The following is a 22,579-nucleotide window of genomic DNA, read 5'->3' as shown; positions in this document are numbered from 1 at the left end:
TAGCTTCCACCGCGCTAGCATCTGTTACTACAGGGTCTGGTTCTTCATGAGGATCCGACTCTGTTCTATCTTATGGTTTGGCCATTGAGAGGACTCACTTGTTGAAGTGTGGGTATTCTTCTGTAGTGATTTCCCCCTTACTCTGTGCTTGGAAGTTCTCCACTTCCTTAGTCTGTGCGAGATTGGAGAGTATTTGAAGCCTGGTGTGAGGAACATGGTGTTCTTCCTCATTCAGTTAAGATCCTGTTCATTCTAGATTTTTTGCAGGATGGGTTGAATAAAGGATTGGTAGGTTGCAGTTCCTGCCTGTTTCAGGGGTTCGGTGAATAGTGATTCCTTGCCTTCCCATTCTGATGTCCGTTTTTTGAAGGGAATAAAGCATCTTAGGCCTCCCTTGAGGTTACTGGTCCCCTTGTGGAGTCTGAACTTTGTGCTGGATTTCTTGGCGGGCCCTATGTTCCAACCGCTGCTTAGCCTTTCCTTGCAGTTATTGACCTTGAAGACTCTTCCTGGTAGCTATATGTTCTGTGTGTCGAATTTCTGACCTGCAGGCCTGGTCTTGCCGGGAGCTGTTCCTTCAGGTGACTCCAGGGGCATTACAGCTGTATACTGCTCCTTCTTTCTTGCCCAAAGTGGTGTCAGACTTTCATTTGAATCAGACCATCTCCTTGCCGTCCCTGGATAAGGTCAGGGATGCAGAGGAGTATCGCCTCCTGCACTTCTTGTATGTCCAGGTTTGTCATGCTCTATCTGGAGATTTCTGAACCTTTCCAGAAGACGGATCGCCTGTTTGTCCCCCCATTGTGGGAGTAAGCAGGGTGCTTCAGCTTCGCAGGCTACCATAGCTCGCTGAATTAAGGGGCCGTGTATGTGGATGCTGAAAAGCCATTGCCTACTCAGGTTAAGGCTCATTCCACTAGGACACAGGCAGTGTCATGGGCGGAGGTTAGATTGTTGTCTCTCATCGACATTTGCCGAGCTGCGATATGGTCCTCCTTACATACGTTTTCCAAGTTTTATCGTTTGGATGTGAAGGCCTTGGAGGACACAGCCTTTGCACAGGCGGTGTTGACTGGACCACGGACAGCCTCCCACCCTGTTCGGGACTAGCTTTGGTACATCCCACTGGTCCTGAGTCCATCTGTCTACACACTAGGAAATGGGGAAATTACTTACAGATAATTTTGTTTTCCTTAATGTAGACAGATGGACTCAGTTTCCCACCCTTGGCTGCCGCATGAGTGTGTCAGTAGTCGTCCTGTGAAGCTCTGAATCCCAAGGGATTACTGGTATGTATTCATCCATTCCCTAGATTGGGGTACCTAGATTCTTACTTGAGTTCAGTGTTTCTTGTTGGTTGAAAACCGTTATGGTTGACTGTTTTTAATCAAGTTTTTAGCTAGTTTGTCCACAGTTGTTTTTGAAGAGAATACTGGCAGGCTGGGGTCACTGCAGGGTTATATATATTGTGACATCAGCTTGCTCCATCTCAGTCTACTGGCAGCCATAACCTACCGGTCTTGAGTCCATTTGTCTACACTAAGGAAAACGAAATTATCAAGTAAATAATTTCTCCATTAGTTGGAAAATAAACATCCAAATTTACAATTTATAAACACCTAAAATCAGAATCCCTAATTATAATCTTTGCAAAGGGCAAGAAGATTTTGCCGAATCTGTAGTAGAGGCATGATGTTTTCATGTTTTGTCTTATGTGGTCTTTGTCTTTTATTGTAAATTTGTGTTAAATTTAATGCCTTATATGTACGATTATTGTAAGTTTGTGTTAGTATTAATACTATGTATATGACAACTATTTATTTATATTTCACATTCTGTGTGACACTTGTACATTGCTTTGGGTGGCTAATTATAGCTGGGGAAGTAGTATGCAAGTACAAGTAAATTTGGTGTTTTATGCTTTACTTTCCTGTTCGATAAATCAAAAGTATTTTTTTCCAGAGATCAACTTGAATGCACGTTGATTGCTAATTGTAAATCCAATTACATTTTCCATACAGGACTGATCAAGAAATACAGACGTACACCATTGCTGTAATAAATGCACTTTTTCTGAAAGCCCCTGATGACAAGAGACAGGCAAGTAAATGAACTGTTTATGTAGGTTTTTAACTTTGTTATTGTAAATAATTTGCCATTTTTCACAGAGGCTTGTTATTAATTAATCCTCTGTTATGCGCCTTGTTTTCATTACCCCTTAGTAATATGTCAGAGTCCTAATTGATACCAGTCACATTGTGCTTTCCCTAACGTGTCATTTTTGTTCCTCTGGAAATGTAAAGTGTTCCGATTTTATACCTCCTAATATTCCCATTTTTGGAACATATGTCGGGACCATTGTTGGGTGCTTTGTCCACATTTATTCCTTAAATTTTGCATAGTGAGGTGAGGAAGGGGCTTTTTAAAATTTGACCTATCCTAAAATATTTCTGTAAGTTTATTTTTGCATTTTTTTTGAGGAATGGATGAAACTGTGGTATGGTCACAAAGGTTATATTTTTCTAGGTACCCTAGAAAAAAAATCCCTTTGCATTATGAATTTGCTCCAATTACTGAGATCTAACAGGGTCATTCATCAAAATGTGTTATGGCGTTAACGCCCTTGATAACACCATAACACACACACTAATTATCGCAGCATGAATGCAAATTTGTTAAATTTATTCAATGGGGCGGGATTGGGTAGGGGTTTGGGCGGCTTGTTTTTTTAGCGTTAAGCTGTGCGATATGCCCGAAATACATTACGTAAATATTCTCTCGCCCTAGCTTGATAGTACCCTGGTAGAGAGTCCATCAAGCTAGGGTGAGAGAACATTGTTGAAATGTCATCTTTGTGTGACTTTCCTCACTCCAAATCATATCAGATCTTCACCGAGGTCTATTGTGCTGTTCGTACATCTCACTCTGCATGTAAAACTGGCTCCCAAACCCTAGACCACCTCCAAAACCTCATCTCAACCTACTAGCTGGCCCTCCTATAGTGGTATAAAGAGTTGACTAATATGAAAGTCTTAAAAAGAGTCTCTCTCTCACTCTCGCCCAAAAGTGAGAAATGTCTGCTGGGCACTTTGCCACTTGCGAAGTACAGGTATTATGGGGTGTGAAAAATTTAACACACGTTGCCAAAAACTACCTATGCGAAGTGCTAAGATAGTGCACGGTGCAGTAATTCTAAAATGATAATCACACCCCTTTTCCTTATCGCGGGCATCATCCATGTGATACTTATTGCATTTTGATGAATCTAGGGGTGAGATTGTTAACTAGGAGAGTGTTTTATTCACAGTGGTGGTGATGGTCATCACTCCAGCGCTGCTACGGCAGCCTTAATGTTTGTCTTTTTTTGATGTTCAGGAGATGTTACATATGTTATCTCCTAGTTCAGAGGAATAGTTCTGGAAATGGCAGTGAACATAACATAAGAAATTGCAATGCTGGGTCAGACCAAGGGTCCTTCAGAGTGAGGAAAGAGTAGGCATTTACATACTTTGGGGCCTGCTTACTAAAGGTTTTCTCCCATTTTGTGTCTTTGGGGAAAATGCTAGGTAAATACGGACTTTAGTCAATTTTTGACTCAAAATGTGTTTCGAACTGAAAAATACTGCAGAGCTGGCAAGCTTAGGATTTCTTTTTGATCCATGCCAAGAGCTATTTCAAAATACATCTGTTTAGCTATTGTTATAATTTTCTAAACTAAAACCAAAATAATAATTACCTATCTGACATTGCCCTTTTTAGCCTCAGTTCAGTAGAACAGAAAGGTTGATCAGATGGTAAAATGACTGTGTGTTGTGGTTTGTGTTTTTACGTGTTTAACTGTGTCCCCAAAACCTCATAACTTTGGACCTAGTTTCAACAAACCCTGTGTTTTGGGGGGCGTGGGACATTTTATATTTCAACTTTTCAAAGTTGGTGAATTAATGGGGGTTAGGTGCAGGAAAGTAGCAGGTTTCTTAGAAGAAATGCATACTGTTTGTGTGTCTGCCATCACCCCTCTCTCCTCCCCTTATAACTTTTGTAGCTCTACCAAACTCAACTTTTCTACTTTTCAAATTTGGTGAGTGATTTGTGTGGACTACCTTCCTGTCTTTATTTTTCAATGCTGTAGTCTTTCAAAATTTGTCCCCATCCACTACCATAACAAACGGAAAACAAAAGCTTAGGCAAGGCACAGAGCCTATGTAAACTTAGGATACTTGTAAGTTTGAATGATCTAATTCAGAGGCACTCAGTTCTCCTCCTACATTAATGCCTGTCCTGTGTTCTCTTTTGACTTCCTTATCTTGTTCTTACAGCACTTGCCCTGTGTACACTGTAGATAGAAAAATGTAGTTGCTCAGTGCAGTTTTGTCTGACAGCACAAATATCCAGTACATCTATACTGACAGGCCCTTCATCTGTTCAGGATGTAAACTTGTAGCCAAAGGAATTAGTTAAAAGGTTGGGTATCCTTTTTTGGCCCTGCTTTAGCAGTGCAGAAGCAGATTAGTTCTGTTGTGTGCATGGGTCATTTGCTAACTTGTTCCTGATATGGCATATGCAACTATTCTCGAAGGAAAGAAAAAGATGTAGCAATGATCACTCATACAACAGCGACCAACAGAATAGGTGATTGCAATGTACTAAATCAGGAGCTATCTGAGCAGAGCATTAGGTGGTTACAAGCATTATAGAATACTGCAGCCAGACTCTTACTAGGTAAGAAAGTTTGTGATCATATTGCCTGGTTACTTGTTAAAGTTTACTGATTAGCGGTTGAAAGCATGGATGTTTTTAAAACCATAATCATCATTTTTAAGGCTTTATATCCTCCAGGGTGGGAAGCTCGTCCAAGTACCTAGGGCTGATCTGTTGATTATTTTCTATCTCTCCAAGGAGCAAAGAGGCTCTCTTTGTTCCTTACAGCAAATATTGCTATAATTTCTACTTGGTCCTGCAGAGGTGGAACTGGTTTCCACGAGGCAGAGAGCTTTTAGTTATTTTGGAACTCTATGCTTTGAAAATTGTCTAGAAATAAACTACTTGGCCTTCCGTTACCAAAAAACAAAACAGAAAAACAGAAGGCATGGCTTTATCCATTTTTGTTTAGTTGATTATTGAATGTTTTCTTGGCTGCTTGGGTTCTGCAGAGGGAATAGTTTTTAATGTGGGTTTTTTAGAATGGAGATGTGTTCTCCCTTCTAGAGGTTTTTGATATGGTGATAGATAGTTTTTATGATTACATGGGTTTGTTATGTTGAGGGTAGATTTAATTATGATTGGGAAATGGTAAGTTTATCTACGCACTCTTAATTGTGTATTACATAGAGGACATGAAATAAATACCAAAATGGTCTACCCAGTTTGCCCAGTGCTGTTTAAGGTTGTAATAGCTGCTTAGTGCGGGTTACCCCTATAGCATTGCTGGTAGCCCAAAGCAGTCATACCACTGCTGATATGGGCTGAACTCTCGCTTCGTGCAGGTAACCCAATGCTTCATTTCCATCCTCTGTCTCCAGGGATCCTCTCTGTTAATCCCACTGTTGTTTTTTATTAATTCCATTATCCTTTTTGACTCCTCCACCTCATGCCGAAGGGCACTCCAGGCACCCACCATCTTATCCATGAAAAAAAATCCTTCCTGACGTTTCTGAGTCTACCCCCTTGGAGCTTCACCTCATGAGCCCTAGTTTTACAATTTCCTTTCCATTGAGAGAGATTTGCTTCTTGTGCATTCATACCTTTTGCTGTAAATATTTTTTGTTAACCTGTATCATGCAGTAAGTAAATAGATATGGGTTATTTGTAACTTGCCCTGATCTATAAGAATAGAGTGTGAAAAAAAACAAAACTAAATATGCAGTCTTGCACACTCAGATATTTCTCATCATTTTCTTCAGTTTCTACTATAAAATCCATATTGACTCAGAAATATATATACGTACATATTCTTTCCAGGTATTGTGGCACTTTTTATCATTTTGAATGGGTTAGGACTATGTGAAAGATCCAAGCTAAGAGAATCTGATGCTTGCAGGGGTACCTAATGTACAGTAGGCAAGCATCAGTTTGCCACCTTGAAAATATATCCGCTTATAATTTATTTTTGTCAAAATAATTTTTATTAATAACAAAGGAACAGCATCCCCCAATAAACAGTTACATGAAAATAATCAGAAACATACAAACATGAATCGTGCCGTTAGAATCCGTAAGCACATAATACCAGAATTCGGGGCAGCATGTACCCTCGTCAACCTTTTGAAGGATAACCTATGCCCACCCCCACATTTTATATTGACTTTTGCAGCAGCATTTTATTAAAACACCTAGGGCACCCCTTATGTAGGAAGGACAGAGTATCCATTTCTTATGTCCTTGATAACTGCTGCACTGCCAATGTCTAGCCCTCTATCTTATTTTGTTCATTTTCCCTCCAGTTGTGGTAACAAAGCAGCTGTGGTCATTTAGAGTCATAAATTCTCAGAGCCCTATGTTCAGTCTTTTTTTTTTTTTTTCCCTGTAGTAACAAAATGGTAGAAAAGCGTTGTTGAAATTAGGAACCTCTGTTTCCCATGTCCCTCCCTGGGAGAATAGTGCATACTTCAGAGACTGCTGGCTTAAAAAAAAAAAAAGAGTCCCCACAGCATTTAAGTAAAACTGCATGTGGCACAGTTTCTCTCTCTCTGTTATGAAAGAAATCTAGCAGTTTAGAGGGTAAAAGGCAGAATAGTAAAGTAGGGATAAGCTTAAAATAGGACTGCATTATAAATTCCTGTGCCAGCAGGAGCCATTGTTCCTGCCATGTGAGTAGTGTCTGCATAGAATTTGTAGGTGCTTGGCGACGCGAAGTGAATCTGAGCTCCTCTGTGCTTCAAGAACCTTCAGAGAGCACTATTCTGACCTCATGCACTCACTAAAAGGAAAAGAAACAGTTTTGCTGAGTTTCCTTTATTTATATTTCTTAATACTAAAAGAGAACCCACTGAAAACTAAAGAAACGGGTAATTTGACTGCCTGACCATTGTTACTAGCTTGTACTGGAAGAGCTGCTAGCTGCTCTTTATATGGCACAGGAATGGCAATATGACAATTTGTCCCCTAGAAACCTGGAACTTTATGCCCAAATTCAACATGTGTGCCCACCCAAGGAAACTTAAGCCCTCTAATTCGGTGGTGTGCTTTACAATCAAGCATATGGAGGAAGACTCTGGCATTGCTGGCAGCAGAGCAGTGATGTCATAAAGTCCTTGCTGTGGTTGGAAATAGAGGGTTTGTGACATCATCGACTGTTTTGCTTCCACTGGTGCAAAGTGAATGCTGCCTGCAACAATGAAAAGGCCTTAGATAAGTTAGCTCACATAGGTTTAAAACTTGTTGTCTAGCTGGATAATAAGCTGTGCCCGAATTCTGAGCAAAGTTTTCATTCAACATGAGCTTTTAGTATAAGCAATTATCTAAACCTATCATCATTCAATGTTGATATAGCATGAAGAAAAGTGTTATCCATCCCAATAGCCTTAATTATGGCAATACTGAAAATCCTATATAGAAAGACCTGCTATGGTGCTACCAGAAAGTTTTCCATGCAGCGTTAATTGGGTAGTGTACAACCTGACTGCACATCATGCCATCTCTTAAAAGTTTGTGGCAGGCTGCAGTGTTCTGCTGCTTGGTGGCTGCATTGCATATGTTGGAGCTGTAGTGGGTTAATGCAGTAACTTGCAGAAACGTCACAAGAAATCCATACCGTGGCTTCCAGTTGTCAGGAAGAGCCTCTATGACCATTTGTCTGAACTGATTCTTACATCTTTTGAAAAGCATTACATTGTACGATTTCCCTCTCATTCAGTCATTTTTACTGAACAGTGATACATGAATTCTGCCCTGTAAAAGCTGTTTTACAGTATTTTAAAAGCGTTTGTAAATGCCAGGTAGGGAGAGCAAAGGAAAAGGTGTTTGAGTCTCTAAACTCTTCATGCCATCTGACATACCATTTGTAAATTGAAGAGTGGTGACCTGATTTGAAAATTAAGAGGGATTTCACCCAGCTTTTGTTGCTGTTTGACTCTGTAGAGATGTTATTCTCTGCAAGGCAACTGATAGGCCCAAAAAAACAAAATAAAACAAAAAAAAAAATCAATAAATGCATAATATTGAAATTGGTGAATTCATTAAGAGCGTAGTGAGATTAACTATTAGGTAGAAAATGCTTGAGGCCTAATGTTATGGGCATCTATCTGACACGGATGCAGGCATCTTGCTTAATGCTTTGCAGGAAATCTTGAGGGAAAGTTGTGTCAAGATCTTGGAGACCGCAACTAGGCCATGGGGAAGCCTGGACAAGTGAATCATATCTTGGGTAGTGTATCTTATCTTTAAAAAGGGACTCCTGCAGCCTTAGGCTTGCGGTGCCAAATGGTGAATGGTATGTAAAAGTTAAGGTCCATATTCAAAAGGTTTTGTCTGGCTAAGTTTGAACTGTGAGTAAACCTCGTCTTTTGCATTTTGAATGCCTTTGTGGACTTTGACATTTTTTGACCACCCTCTTGTTTTCATGGGGGTTCCTAAGCTGGGTTTGGTCTTTCACCGCTTTTGCTGTGCTGTGTATGTAAGTTTGAATTTAGCCAGACAAACCTCGGGGGTTTAACCTCAGGGGTTAATTATCCCTCCTCCTTCGCCCTTCAGCTGACCAGATGGGTAATGACTTGCCCACTAAAACCTATCTAAATCTTAGCTGGCTGACAAAAAAAAAGGGGTGGTGTGGGGGATTTCTGAGGATGGGGCTTAATATGTAGCCAGAGAGCGCTGATATTCAGCACTGTCCAGATGCGTTTAGTCGGGCAAATCTGGCTGTGGTGGAGAGCAGGTCTAAATTTATCCATGTAAGCTAGATGAGGCCATATGGCTATATCCTGAGCATAGCTGTTACGTTTTTTTTTGGGGGGGGGGGGGGTTTAAACCTTCTACCTCCTCCCATTGTGTGAATATCTAAATGTCAGTAGAGCAAACAGGTATTAGTATTTAGATATCATTTATTCACTTCACTCTCCTCAAGATTTTTCAGCTTTGCTGACAGCTGCTCAATCCGCATTCAGAACTGACAGTGAACAGACCGGTCCCCCTTCCGAACGCCGTTCTACATGAGGATTGGTCAGCTGTCAGTGAAGCTGACCAATCCTGAAGAGGGTGAAGTGAATAAATGAATATCCGAATGCTGGTACCTGTTTGCTCCGCCGGCATTTAGATGTTCACCCTGCAGGAGGAGGTAAAAGCATCTCCATCTTCCGTGGGGGTATTGCAAAGCTTTTGGGAGTATACGTCGGGGGTGGGGGTTGCCCTGTTTAATATTTGGAAGGGGGAATCGGGGGCAGAGCCAATCGGGTGCAGATTTCAAAAGCTTGGGCAGTAAGGGAGGGGGAGGATTAGATGCAGGCTTGGGTCGTGGATGCCTCTACTTTTTTTTTTTTATTATTATTTGTCAGGAGAGAGAGAGAGGATTGGACCAGTATGGCCATGACATTTATTTTTAAAAACTTGTGGGGAAGTTGGTGGGGGGTGCTGGTGGGGGTTAGGCTGATGCAGGCCTAATATATATTTTTTTGACACCCTTATGGTTCGAGAGGGAATTGGGCTGCTGCAGCCTGCTATAAGTTGGTTTTTTTTTTTTTTGGTGGGGGGAATAATTCAGTAAGGCATTGTGCGAGAAAGTTACCTGGATAACTTCATCCAGTAACTATAGCCAAGTATATTCAGCAGGACCCTTGACCCGCTGAATATTTGACTAAAGTTATGCAGGCAACTTCACCCAGATAGCTTTGCGGCTCTCTGGCCGACTGAATGTGGACCTCTGCTGTGCTTAGGATATTTCAGCCTTGAGCTTATGTAGCTGAGGTTGGGTGAGGTGTTCCCTTCTGGAGCTTGGGCCACCTGAGGCTATGGACCTTGCTGGTGCACTGATACACACCAACCGCAAAAATAATTTGAGGTTGCCAATTCATGCTATGCTTTAACTCATTATTATGTGACGTTTTAATAAAGCTGTTGCCAGTTTTTTCCAGTGCTCTTGTACCAATTGCCTTCTTGCCTGTACAAATTGTGCAAGTGGGTCTTGGCTTTGGGGAGAAGTGGGTAAAGGGATCTAGGGCTGGATGCTGAGTTCAGGGCGTGGCACAATGTCTGGTTTGCTGATTTGGACTTCTGTGGTCTTGATACTGCTTCTCTTATATATATATATTTTTTTTTGTTTAATCCTTACTCTCTGTTTTGATGCCATTAGCCTCACTTAGGGGACAATAATAACATCCTTGACTTTCCTCTAACTGTAAGTCAGGCTTTATTTCTTTTGTCTGTCTCATTTCCTTTTGCAACACTGCATGCGTGTTCTGAATGCATGTTCAGATGTTGCTTTAAAGCACGTGATCCTAGTTTCCTAAATATGTCTTAGAGTCCTGAGCATTCTTCACAACTGTGAGTTCCAGAAAGTACCATTGGGCGGGAGAAGCTTCCTGCAAATTCTCAGCTTAAATGATGATTGAAAAAGGTATGCTCTGCGCCTGATATGCATGTAAATTATATCTACAGCAATACCAGAGCAGAAGCTGTGCCACACAAATCCACAAAAGAAAAATTCAGCAGAACGTACAGAATTTCAAAGATGGTTCAAGACCAAAAAAACCCTGAATAATCTTTAGTCTAATAGTACTAAAGGTTTTTCAGTATTTTTGCTGGTCTTGAACATTTAAGATAAAAGATCTATGAAATGACATACTGTTGTCCCTAAGAGTCCTCTCTGAAATTCTGCATACACTGCTGAATTTTCCTTTTCTGTAAATTATATCAAGATATTCACGAACTCATGCACATTAATTCACTCATACCACTTTGCTGCTTAGTTTAAAACTCCTAGCTTTTACATTCTGTTTCCGTTCTGGAAAAGGATAAGTAAACATGATGGTTGCCGCTGTTTGAGTATGTAGTTAAGGTAAGCGTTTATTTCTCCCCCCCCGTTCTATGGAAGGTATCTGTAGCACTGAACCCCCACACTCCCTCCTTTCGTTGTGTTTTTCTTTTTGTGTTTTTCCATAAATGTAATGCTCTGATCAAAAAAAAAAAAAAAAAGACTGGGTTACTTCTGTGAGATCCCTAAGAACTAATGCTTTCGTTTCCTTAGAGCAGGCCCTGACAAAAATGCCTGTCATTCTCTATTGGGATTCAGGGTTGTGGTAAGCATATGTTTATAAACGTTTCTCTTTTAATCATCAAAACAGGAAATGGCAAGCATTCTGGCGCAGAAGCAGCTTCGCTCCATCATTTTAACGGTAAGGAAGGGTGAATAAAGTTCAGAGGCTACAGAATGTTTGGGCACCCCTCCCCCCCCCCCCTCATCGTGTAACCAGTCTTTGTAACCCCAGAATGTGATTGGTTTTATGGCATTTCATTCTGGATGTTCAAAGAATTCAGAGAAAAAGATGGAAAAGAAGAGAATTCTCAAAATGGAATGAATTGCTCTTTTTTTTCCACCACTGTCATCCAAGAACAAAGAGCAAGAACGACACTTTTGCCTAACTGTCATAATGTCATCTGTGGATGAACTGAATTTTAGCCAGCAGATGAAATAGTGGGTTCAGAAATATGTTTTGCTGGCTCCTGGTCACTTGTAAGACTGCACAGGTTAATGCAGCAGCTTGCAGTGGCACTAACATTAGCATTTTGGTTTTAGTGGCTCTGCTGCTGACCTCTTGCTGGCCTTTTGGAAAAGCCATCATTATTTGTGTGGGGTGTGTGTGTGTGTGTGTGTGTGTGGGTGTGTGTGCTTGTGTGTGGTGTTAACTCAGAATGAGACTCTCTCCTTTTTTGTTTTCTCCTAAATATTTTCCCTGTGTAGAGTGGTACCATCTGGTAGAGGTAGGACATGGCATTTATTCCTGGTGCTCTCACACCGATGCCCCGTTATCAGCCGCATGACCTGAAGTTCTTCTCTGCTTGGATGCCTGCACTTTGCTCTGCTCTTACCTGCTACTCCTTTCTTAGGGCATCTCTTCCAGAGAAACATCCTTTATCCCCCTTCCCTTCCTTCACTCCCAACACACTCAGTCTAACCTGCAGTGAAAACCCTTGTTCAGCAGCCAAAGGAACCTGCAATATTGCTAATTCAGTTCCACATTCACGACAGCGATGGCACTTACTGTGTATTATAGCCAGACACTTTACATGCACTTGTCTTGCCAGCTTTGTTAGATACCCAGTATAGAGTACACCATTAATTCTAAAACAAATGCGTAGCCACATGGATAAGTTTGAGCTGGTGCTATAAAACCATTTTGTCATCTTAACTGGATCTACTTCCTTTACAGCATGTCATCCGAGCACAGAGAGCCATCAATAATGAGATGGCTCACCAGCTTTATGTTCTGCAAGTGCTGACCTTTAACCTCCTGGAGGACCGGATGATGACAAAAATGGATCCACAGGACCAGGTAAGTAGGCGGCTGTCAAATTTCATGCCTGTACTAACATCAGAAGTCTTGTTCTGAGGCTCGCCCAATGGCAACCGTTGCACACTCTTGTATGAAGGACTCTGGGGTTTGATCCCAGGCTCAATTCTTGTTACTGGGGTCACCAGAGCTGGAGGCCCCGTGGAAACAAATGTTCCCAGCCCTTCAGAGATGGCAGCCCCAGTCGTTACTCAACATTGGCTCTTAGTGCCCTGAGTTAGGGCCCATGCATGCAGGGTTACGTAAGGAGCTCTGGTGCATTGCCCCGGCTGAGGACTGTCGCTGAAATGACTAGACTAAATGGGAGGAAGATATTAGAGAGGAGAAAAAGCCCCAGGTAATTGCTAGTGAAGTCTTGTGTCACTATTGCTCAGTGGAGACCAGTTCCAATTGATCTGGAAGCACAAAGGAGCTGGAGGGTACTGCTTTCTCCTCCCCACCACGCCCCCCCCCAAAAAAAGAGAAACCCAGTTCTACTACTGCAGTATTCTGTTAAAAATATATAAATTCTCAACCCTGTTTTTCAAAAGAGATTATGTTTTCAAAATGAAAGACTCATCTGGTAATTGATTAGTGTTCATTCATGGTAATATTTGTTTAAAATTCTAAGGTAGTATTCCTTTAAACTTAAACACTTTTTTTTTACTATTAATTGTATAAGATTTGGCTATTGATTGGGGGTAACGTACGTCTGTACTTCATCACTGCAGAACTATGGAAGTTCATTCTGAATTCTTTCATTGAGGTACGGTATAGGTCAGTGTTGAGCGCTGTAGATCATGCTGACAGTGCAGCACTAGAAAGCAAAATGCATTTGTGATTGATAATCTTATTTGTGTTTATATTTTTGTTGCATTCATAAGATTTTTTTGGAATTCAGTTTGAACAAAACATTAAATAACCTGGGAGGATATTGCTATCAAATTGTACAGCACAATTTATCTCAATGGCTCTCAACAGGTGTGTCGGGAGGTCCCGGGAGGTGTCGCAGGATCAGCAGATGGCTGCCGCCTCATCAGCCGGGTGGGAGTTGGTTGACCTCTCTCTCTTACATTGGGCCTGATGGGAGGCCGCTCTCACTTCTTTCTGGCCCGGTGGGAGGCTGCTTCCTCCTCCTCCCAGATCAGAGCGAGACATTGCCAGCTCCTGCTGTTCTGGGCCTGATGGGACACAAACTTTATCTCCCCGGCTGGGTCTGGCAGTGCTGCTGCTGCCGAGCTCGTCACCCTGTGGAGGGTGGGGGAAAGGAGGTTGGGGAGGCTGCACAGATAGAGGTGGAAGGGAGAGGGGAGTGTGGGGGCTGCTGAGCAGGAAGGGGTGGGAAACAGGAGGTCGGGGTAGCAGGGGAGAGAGAGAGAGCACAGGGAAGAGGATGTGGAGGGTCAGGAATGTGGGGCAGGGGATGGGAGTGTGAGCGGATGATTGAAAGGGAGTAATTGGGGAAAAGTGAAGGATGATGGAAGCATGGAAGGGGAGTGACGGGGTGCAAGAGCCATAATAGGTCAGTTTGGGGAATGTGCATTTCTTTTATCTTTGTACTTTGCTTGTGTTTGAGGATATGTATTTCTGTTTCTAGTTCTCCAGTTTTGCACTGCATGCAGAGTGGCTTTTTGAGGTTTCCATTCCAGTTTCTGTCTCCACATTCATAATTTGTGGTCTTTTATTCTGTATTTGGTGACTGTCAGATCTGTATGTATGACTGAGGTGAGGTATTTTACTAATGGTAGGGATTTGTATCAATCTTTTGTTGCGGTTTCTCATTCTCAATAGGACGTGCATTGGTGCCGCATTGCTGCCTTTTCAAAGGCAGTGTTATTGCTGTTTGAGGTCTTGGAGTTAGTGCTGCAGTGGTATGGAAGGTTTGCTACACAGGTGCTGACTGTTTTGGTTTTTTTTCGAGGTTTTGTATTTTACAGTGCATCTGGCAGTAAGGGAGTTTGTGTTTCTGTTACTGAGATAGCACCAGAATCAGAATATCTTTTTTATATGGCGACTTGCATTTGAAATATCCTACTTCTGCTCTGCATCTGTTGTTTGGGGATGGGCTGGGGGGCGGGTTCCTGTGAATGCAGAGTATATGTTTACATTTAGCCCCTTGATGGTCAAGTGTTCAGTGTGTCACGCCTGTAACCATTATTTGCCAGCTGTGTCCCCATAGAAAAAAGGTTGAGAACCACTGGTTTATCTAATTACAACATCATTTTAGTATCGGTATCCAATGTACACCAACCTTTTGTGATTTCTGCTGTCAAATTCTCCTAGAGCAAACTATGCACTATATAATTACCCTTGAACAAATATTTGGCCCTATGAGTTGCAGTCAGAAGATTTATAAAGGGATGTGCTATTCAGTTCTTTCTTCCTACACCCTGCATTTCTCATGCAAGACTTTACTTCCTCCTGCTTTCTCTAAAATCAGCGATCTAAAACAGTGGGGTCTGTGCACACTAACAGGCACATTTTCAAATTACACGCGCGTAAATAACGGAGGTTACACTCGTGGCTGGGCCTTCCGCGCGCATTTTCGGAAGGGTCTGGGCACGCGTGACACACGGAAGTGCCGGGCCCTGAAAAAGGGGCGGGCGTGGTCTGGGTGAGGCGGGGCGGGATGGAGGCCAGCCGGGACAGTGGCCATTAGCTGCTGTCCCAGGGAAGCATGCGTGCTGGCAGCTGGCTGGCACGTGGAAACTACTTGTGCTCCGGAGGGACTGGGAGGGAACCGGGGGAGGCCCGATTGTGTCGCCGCACGTATTTAGCAAAAATTCCCCCCCCCCCTCGCACACATGCACGTGCGGATTTTAAAATCTGGGGCGCATGTGCGCTTGGCCATCAGATTTTATAACATGCGCGCCCATGTGATCGCACCGGGATCCGCACGCACATGGACAGCTGTGCGCTGCTTTTAAAATCAGCTCTTAAGGATGTGTAGCACAACTGCTAAATAGAGTACTGTGTTCTAAGGCATAGCATGTGCTAAATCTGTCCCAGAAGATATCCGTGCAAATGTGCATGCAAAAAAAATAATGTCAAATGCTAATTAGACTTCAGTAGGTGTGTGGATCTAGCATTGTATGCGTTATTTAGTATGTGCTTGCTAAGGCCTAAACTTTAACACCTGGCTTGGACCAGGGGTTAACATTTTACTGTGCACATTATTTCAAGGGCTCAGCTACCAGCAAGCATTGTGGCTGAAAGAAGAAGGTGATGTGAGAGAGGTGACACCATAAATCTTTACCCACAGTCCCTTGTGCTATTACACATTTTCCTGCACTTTTTTTTTTTTTAAAGAAATATATACCAACACACACTTTCAACCTTCCTATCAAAATTCATATTTGACACAATAAAAATGTCACTTCAAACAAAAAGTTAACTGGATATGACAGATGATTTGCAAACCCTGTTGTTCGCTTCACCATGTATTAAGACACCGGGGTGATGATCTCTAATAAAGGGCCATTCCACAGAGTTCTATAGACTGGCATGATTATGATGGTTATTGCTGTCCTTGATGTGGTTTGTCCGTCCAAAGACTATTGCAGGCATTCTAAGTCTCGAGCCAGAATAGCGTTCTGGGAGACCTGGCCTCCTTTGAGGTTGATAATTTTTTGTTTGGCTGCAGCAATCTTTTATGAGAGCTTGGAGCATTTCCTGCACTCTGATCGTTTGGCTGCTGCAGCCTCAACCAGGGCAGCTACTGCAATCTCCCCTCCTCCCAATAATTTTAGATTGCCCACCCAGCGCACTATCAAGAGAAAGATTGGCCCTGCCTCAGTGTTACGGAGTGATCACACAAGGGAAATGATCAGTTGCCACCGTCCTCCGGCGTCGGGGCTGGCAGATTTCCTTCCCTGGCATCAATAGGATGGATGTGCGGGCACAGTCTCCAGGTTAAAACCTTTTACCTCCCTGCTCTGATTCCTCTTTTACCTCCTCCACATACTCTTCCTCCTTGGCAAACATTTGTGGCATGCACCTTTGGTCTGGTTTTCCCACTCCTGGAAGCCTCTTCTCTCTTCACTTCCTCTCCTGGGGGTCCACATACTCTCCAGTTTCTGCCCTCAGCACTGACAACCACCCTTTGTGCCAGGCTTACTTTTATTCCTTTGCTGAAAAGCTATATAAAGGACTGCACATGCTCAGTGTAGTGCCTGTTCACTAGTTTGTAGTGTTGTCTACATGCTTTTTCCAATCAGCTGGATATAGTGTAGAGGCACTATACTTTTCACCTTAGCATGTGTGTTAATTGCATGCATGCAATACTGAAGTCAATTTTAGGCATGCACACTAAAAAATCTTGTGCATTGTACTTTGTGATGTTTAAGCATACACATTAAACTTTTCGGAAAGATCATACTAGTTACCGTGAGTTTTAGTGCATAGGCGCCTATATCTTGGAAGCTATCCTTTAGAAAACAAATCACCTCCTATTTCTCTTCTGCTCAGTCACTTTCCAATCTCACCATCTTACTTATTCCAGATATAACTTTGCATTTTTCTTTTCCTCCTCCTATAAACATCTATCCATTTAATTCAGATATCTCATTTTAACTAGTAAACTATATACATGAACCATTTCCCATAGCCACATCACTGAATCAATTTCATATCATTCTCAGACCAGCTTTAGGCAGGGATAAGGATTGTAATCTGCCTTTTGGGCTATCCCCTGCCTCCTCACATGTTTTGGGCACCTGTACCCACGATAGCTATTCTACAGCACATCCTGTCCTGCGGCTTTAGGCCACTCCCCCAACACCAGCATCACTGCTCCCATGGTTAAAGGGGATGTGGTCGAGATGGAGCACCGCTGGCAGAACGTCGCCAAAGGGGCACGCCTCTTTTTTGTACTCCTTTGTGCATGCTTTGTGTACACTTAGGGGTAGATTTTCAAAGATGCGCACACGCTACCTGGCACGCACACATGGACGCTCGATTTTATAACATGTGCACGCAAGGGGTGCGCGCACTTGTGCATCCTGTGCGTGCGACGCCCGCGGCCTTCCCAACCCCCTACACTAACCGCCCTAACCTAGTCCCCCCCCCCCCCCAAATCTTTATTTTACCTTTTGCGCCTGCCTCGGGGCAGGCGCAGGTTGTGCGCGCCAACACTCTGCCTGCACCTGATCCCCGGCACAGCAGCAAATGGCCGCTGTGCCTCTAGCCTCGTCCCGCCCCCTCCCCTTTGCCAAAGCCCCGGGACCTACACGCGTGACCAGGCTTTGAAAATTGGCCTGGCGCTCGTAAGACTGGACACGCGCATAAATCCCCGGGATTTACACTCTAACGGTTTGAAAATCTACCCCTTAGATTTTAGGCGTGGCCACAGTTTACTTGCCTGTAGATAAGAGATTTTCTTTGTGAGAATAAGCGTAAGAACCAGGTGTCCATTACAGGAGGACTCTCTCTCTTAACTGTTTCTCCAGGGCTGATTAAGTGGATTAAGGTACAGTTATGTTTTTCTACAAAGTTAAGTTATCCTATTGGGATCATTATTGATCAGGGAATCTCTGCCATTGGATGCTCTAATGAATATGGGTGCAGCACTTATTCTTGAGTCTTGTTGGAGATTCCCCTAATTTCAGCATACCAGGGTCTTCTAAAGAACACAGCAGTTACAGAGGCACAGGGGAAGAATATTAGGAATAGAGAAAAATAAAGGGTTCAGTGTCAGACTAGACCTCTGACTGATGTTGCTTAAGAGTATTGCACAATTGAGTAGACTGACATCTTTAAAGACCAGGGTTTTAAAAAGTTTCTTTATATTCTGCTTTATGACACTTCAAAGCGGATTACATTCGGGTACTGTAGGTATTTCCCTATCCCCAGAGGGCTTACAATCTAAGTTTGTACCTGAGGCAATGAAGGGTAAAGTGACTTGCCTAAGGTCACAAGGAACTCTTCATCTAAATGAAATATCTACCAATAATAAGAATCCTATTGTGATTTAATGGAAGATAAATTAGTCAACCTTACAGTTATTACACAATTGTGAATAAGGGATTCTGAAGTTTTTAATTTGAATTTGCTTTGTACTTCTGGGTTCGTTGTTTTAGGTCAAGCCAGAAACGTTAAGCGTGACAGAGAGGTAACAGTTGTTGATTGTAATGTCAGCAATGGCCTATTGCTCGATCAAATGACTGTGAATGTGCATGGTTTACTTTGGAGGGATCTCTATCCATTTCTTTTTATTTTTGGATCAGGCTCCAGCTGAATAAGTGAATTCCATGGAGTCATCACAGGAGAGGCTTTGATTATTTTAGATGATCTTAATTTTCACTGAGATATAAGGGCATTTATACAGAAATGCAATTATTTAGTGAGAGTATTGTTGTAATAAGGGAGTTCCACTCATATGGGAAGGCATATTTTAGATCTGTGTTTTTTGCCCTATAAATGGTTTCTGTGAATATCTTCTCCATTCCTCTATCCTGAATGGACCAAACTTTAGTTAATTTTTCTCACTCACTGACCTCCATGGCATTAACAGCAGAACAATTTGTAAATTTTCTCAGGTTACAGTGGATTAGTTGCTAGAGGCTATGCAGGCCCAAGATCAAGTAGAATGTAATTTAGGTGTGGTGTCCTTGGTTCAAAATTGGAATAGGGAAGCTAATAGAACAGCTTCATTGATGTTTATTCTGGGTAGGCAGCATAAAAGATTTCCCTTGTTTACAGGTAATTTGCCGTCTTTGAAACAGGCTAGGTTCTTGGTGTGCCGTCAATATATGGCTAAATCCATAGAAGACAGACAAAAATGCAAAGCTCATGGATGACTTTATTATATAGAGACTGTGAGAGCTTAACAAGATGTACTTTTCCACCATGATTGAGAAGGCCAGCAAAAGAACTTTTTTTGGCTGGTTAATAATCAGGATAATTTTTAAAGGAACGCGCTTGTGCCCATAATCGCACCTATTGGCACGCGGGCGTAGATACGCAGCAATTTTAAATCGTGCGCTCAAGTAAGCGCGTATCATTTAAAATATTTCTCCTGCACATATGTGTGCACTTGATCTTAAGAGGTAACTCACATAAATTTCTTGCGCATATTTCTGCTAGATCTTCAGCGGCTTTTATTTGCTTGTTTTGTCATTTTAATTATGACTGTTTTATTGTAAACCGCTTAGACAGACTACTGCCCAATTTGCGGTATATACAAGCTTTTAAATAAAAATAAAATAAAATAAAATATACATGTATACAGGCGGATTTTAAAACATACGCAAGGGAAAAACCAGTTTTTCCAAGTAGTCCACCAGTTTGCCCAGTTCATATTGAGGTCTGCAAGATCCCTCTGGATCTTCATCCTGCAAGCTGCCCACTTGACCCCAACCCTCACTTTGTGCTAAAAGCCCTAAAACTCGAGACCTCCAGACTTGCTCCTCATCAGAAACAGCAGTAAAGTTATGCAGATAACAATCCAATGCATGCCATGGTCAGCCTTTTTAAATTACAAACTTAAGTGACTGAGTCTTGGCTCTGTGCTGGAATACCTTTATTCATAAAGTCGTGAGTCTGAGGGCCAAGATGGTGGTATCTGAAACCACCTATTTTATCTTAGATGTGGAAGAAGACTTGAATCCTAGAAATTTTCACAAATATGTAAAAGGTGAATTCCTCTCAGCTCCTTTAGATGGTTATGTTGTAGAGGAAAGGGATCGTTATTCAACTAATAATAGCTTGAGTGTGGTTTAGACAGAAGCAATGATGTTGGGGGCGTCAATGACTAATAATTGTGACATTAAGTCTCCTTGATGTAGGACAAGTGCTGTAGCTTCTAACACATTTCAAAAACAGAAATAGTGAATTAGAGTTAAACTCAATCTATTCATTAGATCTGATTCCAGGTTTTTGGTAAAATCAAAGAGAAAATAGTTGGTTAAGTGGATTGCCCATATTGTAAATGCATAATAGCAGAGGGAATTCCCCCAAGAGAACTAAAACATACTATTTGGCCAATTCTCAAAAAACAAAAACATCTTTAGATCCTTTTCTGGTGGGAAAATGTTAGCCATACCCTTCCTAGCTAAGGTTATAGAATGTGTAGTATTGTCTTAGATTCAAGAGTGTATTCAGGAAAGAAACTTCTTGGATCCCTGCCATTCAGGTTTCAGGTCTGGTTATGGTACCAAGACCTTATTGGTGGAGCTACTGGACTGCTTGCTTAGTTAGAGATGGGGGAGAATGTTCAGCTTTAATTTAGATCTTATAGATCACTAGTTAGTGCAACTTAGTATTCATGGGATGGTATATAGTTTGTCTCCTTTATTGGCTGAGCACTTGAAATGAGTTGCCTGAGGTGACATCCACTCAGGGAGTTTCCTCTATTGTGGAGTTCCTCTGAGCTCATTGCTGTCACCAGTGTGGTGTAAAATCCTTTTCGGATCTCTGACAGGTGTTATTAGACAGTATAAAATCGGGTGATGCGTAGATGTAAAAACTGGTAGTTAACATCAGTTCTTGTCTTAATGAAATATAGAATTGACCAGTGAAAAAGTAAGCTACAGTTAAATTCAGCCAAATCAAAGGCCATTCTTATAGGTTCTGTAAACATTTTTCCTGCTGATATCAGACTTTCTGTAGCTGATGCAACCCTCCCACTTCAGTGTGAGATCTGAAATTTTAGGGTCTATTTGGATAAAGGATTTAGTTTAGAATCTTATAGCTAAGACATCAAAAATCTGTTTCTTCAACTGCAAATCATCAAGAAAGTTATGCAGTGGTTTGATACTTCGGCATTAGTCTCATCAATCCAGGCATTGATAATTTAATGTTTGGATTATACTAATCTATACCTATTGATGCTCAGAACAACCACTTTCTGATGGAAATTGTAGGTCAATCATATAACAATATAAAGATAACTAATTTCCCATATCAACAATTCTTATGACGCTTGGATAATGACCATCATAATAGGCATCATTGTATAGTGCTCTCCAGCATTTTGCACTCTGCCTTATGTATAATCATAAGTCAGTATTGCTGTCCAGAACAATCTTTTTAATTTTTTGTGCTTCTTCGCCCGTGCTAATAAAATGTTCCCAACCTAACTTGTTGTCATTAATAGTCCATGTTGAATTTGAACGTTACTTATCTTATATTTCAATACTCATATCCAGATTGATTCTTCTACAGTGTAATGATGTTAATAAGTAGCGGTCTCCATGTTCATTATGATATCCATACTAATGCCTTTTATATGGTATTTCCCTGTAAAGTGCCAGAGCATTTACAAACGGTCCAAAATGTGGTGGTCCCCCTATTCACAGGAAGGAAGATGAGAGAAAATATAATTCCAGTTATGAAAAGGTTGCATGAATTTTCTATGAATTGGTGGGTTAAATTTAAGTTGCTTGGCATGATCTATAAAAGCTTGAATAGGATGGAACCATCTTACCTTCAGAGTAAATTGATATCCTATATCCCTTTGAGGGCATTATGAGGTCCATATTCAGCTCCTGTGCAGCTCAGCTAGTTAACTGGATAAATCTCTCTGGTTAACTTAGCTCATATATTCAGTGGCGTGGCCGCACCACAGAATATATCCGGCTATTTTAAAACTAACTGGATAAATATATCGGCTAACTTTAGGTCAGGTCTATGGGGCCAACCACTTACATCTCCCAGAATGTCTCTAACTTACAGTATCTTACTAAATTCTAGCTGGCTAACTTCTTACTAGTCTACAGTTCAGCCAGATATCTTCTGAGTTATCCAGCTAGATGCTTTTGAATATGGACCTCTACATTTTCAGGAGGTGTAGGGCCTTCAGATTGTTCTTTATTTAAGGAAGCTAACTTGATGATAATATTAAATAGAGCATTTTTATGCAATGGGTCATAAATTTGGAATAAAATTCCTAGTGAATTGCACACTATAAAGGAATTATTTATTTTTGAGAAGCAATTAAAACATGTTTTTTTACCTATGTCTTTAAGAACTGAGTTATTATCTCAAGTTGGAGTCATGTTAGTAGATATTTTATATTCATATTGTTCCCTCAATTGAATGACTAATGATAATAAGTCATCAATGTTTTATTTTATTTGTTGCATTTTGGTTGTTTAGGCTGGTTT

The 22,579-nt window shown here is 41.5% G+C and overlaps 1 protein-coding gene across 4 annotated transcripts in view; it reads left to right on the top strand.

The window, feature by feature from the left end:
- Nucleotides 1-22,579, top strand: part of ELMO1 (engulfment and cell motility 1) — an 805,215-nt gene that overhangs the window by 270,701 nt on the left and 511,935 nt on the right. For all 4 annotated transcript variants that reach the window (XM_029589504.1, XM_029589501.1, XM_029589503.1 and 1 more), the window contains 3 exons: nucleotides 2,022-2,100; nucleotides 11,271-11,321; nucleotides 12,357-12,479. In XM_029589504.1, coding sequence (XP_029445364.1) covers nucleotides 2,022-2,100; nucleotides 11,271-11,321; nucleotides 12,357-12,479 — 253 coding nt within the window. The remainder of the gene's footprint in view (nucleotides 1-2,021; nucleotides 2,101-11,270; nucleotides 11,322-12,356; nucleotides 12,480-22,579) is intronic.

This window comes from Rhinatrema bivittatum, chromosome 2, assembly GCF_901001135.1.
Source record: "Rhinatrema bivittatum chromosome 2, aRhiBiv1.1, whole genome shotgun sequence".
Taxonomy (NCBI): Eukaryota; Metazoa; Chordata; class Amphibia; order Gymnophiona; family Rhinatrematidae; genus Rhinatrema; species Rhinatrema bivittatum.
This window is presented reverse-complemented; position numbering and strand designations above follow the sequence as displayed.